Consider the following 8,762-nt stretch of genomic DNA (forward strand, 5'->3'; position numbering starts at 1 on the left):
GAGGGGGAAGGGGTAGACAGAAAGAGAGAGAGAGAGAGAGAGAGAGAGAGAGAGAGAGAGAGAGAGAGAGAGAGAGAGAGATAACAGTATAGTGATAAGAGATGGATAGAACGTCAAACCAGACCAGTTATTGGAGGAAGAAGAGAGAGGAAAAACAGGAAGAGAAGGAAACAAAAGTCAGACAGTCAGTCAGGCAGTCAGTCAGGCAGTCAGTCATGCAGTCAGTCAGGCAGACAGTCAGTCAGGCAGTCAGTCAGGCAGTCAGTCAGGCAGTCAGTCAGGCAGTCAGACAGTCAGTCAGGCAGTCAGTCAGGCAGTCAGTCAGGCAGTCAGTCAGACAGTCAGTCAGACAGTCAGTCAGGCAGTCAGTCAGGCAGTCAGACAGTCAGTCAGGCAGTCAGTCAGGCAGACAGTCAGTCAGACAGTCAGGCAGTCAGTCAGGCAGTCAGTCAGGCAGTCAGTCAGACAGTCAGTCAGGCAGGCAGTCAGGCAGTCAGTCAGGCAGGCAGGCAGTCAGGCAGGCAGTCAGTCAGGCAGTCAGGCAGTCAGACAGGCAGTCAGTCAGTCAGTCAGACAGGCAGACAGTCAGGCAGGCAGTCAGTCAGGCAGTCAGGCAGTCAGTCAGGCAGTCAGTCAGGCAGTCAGACTGGGTATACCTGTGATGCTCTTCTCTCTCATGGTGAGTGCAGCCATGCTGTCTGTGATGAGAGTAGCAGGGAACCCTTCAGCCACGGCCTCATAGGCTGTCAGTCTGGCCCCTTGGTTATAGGGTCTGGTCTCTGTACAATACATCCGCTTCAGTCTGCCTAGAGCATGGAGGGAACGCACCACACCTGGAGATACACACACTGGTTATAGTCTAGTACTAGAGCATGGAGGGAACGCACCACACCTGGAGATACACACACTGGTTATAGACTAGTACTAGAGCACAGAGACACACTGGTTATAGACTAGTACTAGAGCACAGAGACACACTGGTTATAGACTAGTACTAGAGCACAGAGACACACTGGTTATAGACTAGTACTAGAGCACAGAGACACACTGGTTATAGTCTAGTACTAGAGCACAGACACACTGGTTATAGACTAGTACTAGAGCACAGAGACACACTGGTTATAGACTAGTACTAGAGCACAGAGACACACTGGTTATAGTCTAGTACTAGAGCACAGAGACACACTGGTTATAGACTAGTACTAGAGCACAGAGACACACTGGTTATAGACTAGTACTAGAGCACAGAGACACACTGGTTATAGACTAGTACTAGAGCACAGAGACACACTGGTTACAGTCTAGTACTAGAGCACAGAGACACACTGGTTATAGACTAGTACTAGAGCACAGAGACACACTGGTTATAGTCTAGTACTAGAGCACAGAGACACACTGGTTATAGACTAGTACTAGAGCACAGAGACACACTGGTTATAGACTAGTACTAGAGCACAGAGACACACTGGTTATAGACTAGTACTAGAGCACAGAGACACACTGGTTATAGACTAGTACTAGAGCACAGAGACACACTGGTTATAGACTAGTACTAGAGCACAGAGACACACTGGTTATAGACTAGTACTAGAGCACAGAGACACACTGGTTATAGTCTAGTACTAGAGCACAGAGACACACTGGTTATAGACTAGTACTAGAGCACAGAGACACACTGGTTATAGTCTAGTACTAGAGCACATAGACACACTGGTTATAGTCTAGTACTAGAGCACAGAGACACACTGGTTATAGTCTAGTACTAGAGCACAGAGACACACTGGTTATAGACTAGTACTAGAGCACAGAGACACACTGGTTATAGACTAGTACTAGAGCACAGAGACACACTGGTTATAGACTAGTACTAGAGCACAGAGACACACTGGTTATAGACTAGTACTAGAGCACAGAGACACACTGGTTATAGTCTAGTACTAGAGCACAGAGACACACTGGTTATAGTCTAGTACTAGAGCACAGAGACACACTGGTTATAGTCTAGTACTAGAGCACAGAGACACACTGGTTATAGACTAGTACTAGAGCACAGAGACACACTGGTTATAGTCTAGTACTAGAGCACAGAGACACACTGGTTATAGACTAGTACTAGAGCACAGAGACACACTGGTTATAGACTAGTACTAGAGCACAGACACACTGGTTATAGTCTAGTACTAGAGCACAGAGACACACTGGTTATAGACTAGTACTAGAGCACAGAGACACACTGGTTATAGTCTAGTACTAGAGCACAGAGACACACTGGTTATAGACTAGTACTAGAGCACAGAGACACACTGGTTATAGTCTAGTACTAGAGCACAGAGACACACTGGTTATAGACTAGTACTAGAGCACAGAGACACACTGGTTATAGTCTAGTACTAGAGCACAGAGACACACTGGTTATAGACTAGTACTAGAGCACAGAGACACACTGGTTATAGTCTAGTACTAGAGCACAGAGACACACTGGTTATAGACTAGTACTAGAGCACAGAGACACACTGGTTATAGACTAGTACTAGAGCACAGAGACACACTGGTTATAGTCTAGTACTAGAGCACAGAGACACACTGGTTATAGTCTAGTACTAGAGCACAGAGACACACTGGTTATAGACTAGTACTAGAGCACAGAGACACACTGGTTATAGACTAGTACTAGAGCACAGAGACACACTGGTTATAGTCTAGTACTAGAGCACAGAGACACACTGGTTATAGTCTAGTACTAGAGCATGGAGGGAACGCACCACACCTGGGAAAAACACACTGGTTATAGACTAGTACTAGAGCACAGAGACACACTGGTTATAGACTAGTACTAGAGCACAGAGACACACTGGTTATAGATTAGTACTAGAGCACAGAGACACACTGGTTATAGACTAGTACTAGAGCACAGACACACTGGTTATAGACTAGTACTAGAGCACAGAGACACACTGGTTATAGACTAGTACTAGAGCACAGAGACACACTGGTTATAGTCTAGTACTAGAGCACAGAGACACACTGGTTATAGTCTAGTACTAGAGCACAGAGACACACTGGTTATAGACTAGTACTAGAGCACAGAGACACACTGGTTATAGACTAGTACTAGAGCACAGAGACACACTGGTTATAGACTAGTACTAGAGCACAGAGACACACTGGTTATAGACTAGTACTAGAGCACAGACACACTGGTTATAGACTAGTACTAGAGCACAGAGACACACTGGTTATAGACGTACTAGAGCACAGAGACACACTGGTTATAGACTAGTACTAGAGCACAGAGACACACTGGTTATAGACTAGTACTAGAGCACAGAGACACACTGGTTATAGTCTAGTACTAGAGCACAGAGACACACTGGTTATAGACTAGTACTAGAGCACAGAGACACACTGGTTATAGACTAGTACTAGAGCACAGAGACACACTGGTTATAGTCTAGTACTAGAGAACAGAGACACACTGGTTATAGTCTAGTACTAGAGCACAGAGACACACTGGTTATAGTCTAGTACTAGAGCACAGAGACACACTGGTTATAGACTAGTACTAGAGCACAGAGACACACTGGTTATAGACTAGTACTAGAGCACAGAGACACACTGGTTACAGTCTAGTACTAGAGCACAGAGACACACTGGTTATAGACTAGTACTAGAGCACAGAGACACACTGGTTATAGACTAGTACTAGAGCACAGAGACACACTGGTTATAGTCTAGTACTAGAGCACAGAGACACACTGGTTATAGTCTAGTACTAGAGCACAGAGACACACTGGTTATAGACTAGTACTAGAGCACAGAGACACACTGGTTATAGACTAGTACTAGAGCACAGAGACACACTGGTTATAGTCTAGTACTAGAGCACAGAGACACACTGGTTATAGTCTAGTACTAGAGCACAGAGACACACTGGTTATAGTCTAGTACTAGAGCACAGAGACACACTGGTTATAGTCTAGTACTAGAGCACAGAGACACACTGGTTATAGACTAGTACTAGAGCACAGACACACTGGTTATAGACTAGTACTAGAGCACAGAGACACACTGGTTATAGACTAGTACTAGAGCACAGAGACACACTGGTTATAGACTAGTACTAGAGCACAGAGACACACTGGTTATAGTCTAGTACTAGAGCACAGAGACACACTGGTTATAGACTAGTACTAGAGCACAGAGACACTGGTTATAGACTAGTACTAGAGCACAGAGACACACTGGTTATAGTCTAGTACTAGAGAACAGAGACACACTGGTTATAGTCTAGTACTAGAGCACAGAGACACACTGGTTATAGTCTAGTACTAGAGCACAGAGACACACTGGTTATAGTCTAGTACTAGAGCACAGAGACACACTGGTTATAGTCTAGTACTAGAGCACAGAGACACACTGGTTATAGACTAGTACTAGAGCACAGAGACACACTGGTTATAGACTAGTACTAGAGCACAGAGACACACTGGTTATAGTCTAGTACTAGAGCACAGAGACACACTGGTTATAGACTAGTACTAGAGCACAGAGATACACTTGTTATAGACTAGTACTAGAGCACAGAGACACACTGGTTATAGTCTAGTACTAGAGCACAGAGACACACTGGTTATAGACTAGTACTAAAGCATGGAGGGAACGCACCACACCTGGAAAAACACACTGGTTATAGACTAGTACTAGAGCACAGAGACACACTGGTTATAGACTAGTACTAGAGCACAGAGACACACTGGTTATAGACTAGTACTAGAGCACAGAGACACACTGGTTATAGACTAGTACTAGAGCACAGAGACACACTGGTTATAGTACTAGTACTAGAGCACAGAGACACACTGGTTATAGTCTAGTACTAGAGCACAGACACACTGGTTATAGTCTAGTACTAGAGCACAGAGACACACTGGTTATAGACTAGTACTAGAGCACAGACACACTGGTTATAGACTAGTACTAGAGCACAGAGACACACTGGTTATAGACTAGTACTAGAGCACAGAGACACACTGGTTATAGTCTAGTACTAGAGCACAGAGACACACTGGTTATAGTCTAGTACTAGAGCACAGAGACACACTGGTTATAGTCTAGTACTAGAGCACAGAGACACACTGGTTATAGACTTGTACTAGAGCACAGAGACACACTGGTTATGGACTAGTACTAGAGCACAGAGACACACTGGTTATAGACTTGTACTAGAGCACAGAGACACACTGGTTATAGACTAGTACTAGAGCACAGAGACACACTGGTTATAGACTAGTACTAGAGCACAGAGACACACTGGTTATAGACTAGTACTAGAGCACAGAGACACACTGGTTATAGACTAGTACTAGAGCACAGAGACCCACTGGTTATAGTCTAGTACTAGAGCACAGACACACTGGTTATAGTCTAGTACTAGAGCACAGAGACACACTGGTTATAGACTAGTACTAGAGCACAGAGACACACTGGTTATAGACTAGTACTAGAGCACAGAGACACACTGGTTATAGACTAGTACTAGAGCACAGAGACACACTGGTTATAGACTAGTACTAGAGCACAGAGACACACTGGTTATAGTCTAGTACTAGAGCACAGAGACACACTGGTTATAGACTAGTACTAGAGCACAGAGACACACTGGTTATAGACTAGTACTAGAGCACAGAGACACACTGGCTATAGACTAGTACTAGAGCACAGAGACACACTGGTTATAGTCTAGTACTAGAGCACAGAGACACACTGGTTATAGACTAGTACTAGAGCACAGAGACACACTGGTTATAGTCTAGTACTAGAGCACAGAGACACACTGGTTATAGACTAGTACTAGAGCACAGAGACACACTGGTTATAGACTAGTACTAGAGCACAGAGACACACTGGTTATAGTCTAGTACTAGAGCACAGAGACACACTGGTTATAGTCTAGTACTAGAGCACAGAGACACACTGGTTATAGACTAGTACTAGAGCACAGAGACACACTGGTTATAGACTAGTACTAGAGCACAGAGACACACTGGTTATAGACTAGTACTAGAGCACAGAGACACACTGGTTATAGTCTAGTACTAGAGCACAGAGACACACTGGTTATAGACTAGTACTAGAGCACAGAGACACACTGGTTATAGACTAGTACTAGAGCACAGAGACACACTGGCTATAGACTAGTACTAGAGCACAGAGACACACTGGTTATAGTCTAGTACTAGAGCACAGAGACACACTGGTTATAGACTAGTACTAGAGCACAGAGACACACTGGTTATAGTCTAGTACTAGAGCACAGAGACACACTGGTTATAGACTAGTACTAGAGCACAGAGACACACTGGTTATAGACTAGTACTAGAGCACAGAGACACACTGGTTATAGTCTAGTACTAGAGCACAGAGACACACTGGTTATAGTCTAGTACTAGAGCACAGAGACACACTGGTTATAGACTAGTACTAGAGCACAGAGACACACTGGTTATAGACTAGTACTAGAGCACAGAGACACACTGGTTATAGACTAGTACTAGAGCATGGAGGGAACGCACCACACCTGGAAAAACACACTGGTTATAGACTAGTACTAGAGCACAGAGACACTGGTTATAGACTAGTACTAGAGCACAGAGACACACTGGTTATAGTCTAGTACTAGAGCACAGAGACACACTGGTTATAGACTAGTACTAGAGCACAGAGACACACAAGTTATAGACTAGTACTAGAGCACAGAGACACACTGGTTATAGTCTAGTACTAGAGCACAGAGACACACTGGTTATAGTCTAGTACTAGAGCACAGAGACACACTGGTTATAGACTAGTACTAGAGCACAGAGACACACTGGTTATAGTCTAGTACTAGAGCACAGAGACACACTGGTTATAGTCTAGTACTAGAGCACAGAGACACACTGGTTATAGTCTAGTACTAGAGCACAGAGACACACTGGTTATAGTCTAGTACTAGAGCACAGAGACACACTGGTTATAGACTAGTAGTAGAGCACAGAGACACACTGGTTATAGACTAGTAGTAGAGCACAGAGACACACTGGTTATAGTCTAGTACTAGAGCACAGAGACACACTGGTTATAGTCTAGTACTAGAGCACAGAGACACACTGGTTATAGACTAGTAGTAGAGCACAGAGACACACTGGTTATAGTCTAGTACTAGAGCACAGACACACTGGTTATAGACTAGTACTAGAGCACAGAGACACACTGGTTATAGACTAGTACTAGAGCACAGAGACACACTGGTTATAGTCTAGTACTAGAGCACAGAGACACACTGGTTATAGATTAGTACTAGAGCACAGAGACACACTGGTTATAGACTAGTACTAGAGCACAGAGACACACTGGTTATAGTCTAGTACTAGAGCACAGAGACACACTGGTTATAGTCTAGTACTAGAGCACAGAGACACACTGGTTATAGACTAGTACTAGAGCACAGAGACACACTGGTTATAGTCTAGTACTAGAGCACAGAGACACACTGGTTATAGACTAGTAGTAGAGCACAGAGACACACTGGTTATAGTCTAGTACTAGAGCACAGAGACACACTGGTTATAGTCTAGTACTAGAGCACAGAGACACACTGGTTATAGACTAGTACTAGAGCACAGAGACACACTGGTTATAGACTAGTACTAGAGCACAGAGACACACTGGTTGTAGACTAGTACTAGAGCACAGAGACACACTGTTATAGACTAGTACTAGAGCACAGAGACACACTGGTTATAGACTAGTACTAGAGCACAGAGACACACTGGTTATAGTCTAGTACTAGAGCACAGAGACACACTGGTTGTAGACTAGTACTAGAGCACAGAGACACACTGGTTATAGTCTAGTACTAGAGCACAGACACACTGGTTATAGACTAGTACTAGAGCATGGAGACTCTCTGTCTGTCTTACCCAGTGCGGTGCCGTATCCTGCCGTGGCCAGTGACCCTGTGTTGCAGTGAGTTAAGATAGTGACAGAGTCTCGGGGAACACCAGACAGGATGTGTTGAGCTCCGTAGTTACCGATCTTCTTGTTGTCATTGACATCACGCTCCAGCATCTCCTCGATCCAGCCAATCACACTGCAGGATGGGCGGGGATTAGAGGAGAGGGAGTGTGTCTGTCAAAGCAGTTTTCACCATCATCTTCCCTTTAACTTCTGATCTACTCTTTAGTTTAGTCCACTTTCATGTTCTCTCACTGTCTCTGGTCTCCCTCTCTCTCTCTCTTTCTGGGACTCCCTCCCTCTCTCTGGGTCTCCCTCTCTCTCTCTCTTTCTGGGACTCCCTCCCTCTCTCTGGTCTCCCTCTCTCTCTCTTTCTGGGACTCCCTCCCTCCCTCTCTGGTCTCCCTCTCCCTCTCTCTGGGTCTCCCTCCCTCTCTCTGGTCTCCCTCTCTCTCTTTCTGGGACTCCCTCCCTCTCTCTGGTCTCCCTCTCTCTCTCTTTCTGGGACTCCCTCCCTCTCTCTTTCTGGGACTCCCTCCCTCTCTCTTTCTGGGACTCCCTCCCTCTCTCTGGTCTCCCTCCCTCTCTCTGGTCTCCCTCTCTCTCTCTCTTTCTGGGACTCCCTCCCTCTCTCTGGGTCTCCCTCTCTCTCTCTTTCTGGGACTCCCTCCCTCTCTCTGGGTCTCCCTCTCTCTCTCTCTTTCTGGGACTCCCTCCCTCTCTCTGGGTCTCCTCTCTCTCTCTCTTTCTGGGACTCCCTCCCTCTC

The 8,762-nt window shown here is 45.2% G+C and overlaps 1 protein-coding gene across 1 annotated transcript in view; it reads right to left on the reverse strand.

Annotated features, from left to right (window-relative positions):
• The window catches only part of mri1 (methylthioribose-1-phosphate isomerase 1), a 25,481-nt gene that overhangs the window by 3,969 nt on the left and 12,750 nt on the right, over positions 1 to 8,762 (reverse strand). Inside the window, exons 3-4 of the mRNA XM_029689912.1 lie at positions 7,962 to 8,131; positions 657 to 833 (exon numbers count right to left, since the gene is read on the reverse strand). Of these exons, the coding sequence (XP_029545772.1) occupies positions 657 to 833; positions 7,962 to 8,131 (347 nt within the window). The remainder of the gene's footprint in view (positions 1 to 656; positions 834 to 7,961; positions 8,132 to 8,762) is intronic.

Source organism: Salmo trutta, chromosome 14, assembly GCF_901001165.1.
Source record: "Salmo trutta chromosome 14, fSalTru1.1, whole genome shotgun sequence".
NCBI classification, from domain to species: Eukaryota; Metazoa; Chordata; class Actinopteri; order Salmoniformes; family Salmonidae; genus Salmo; species Salmo trutta.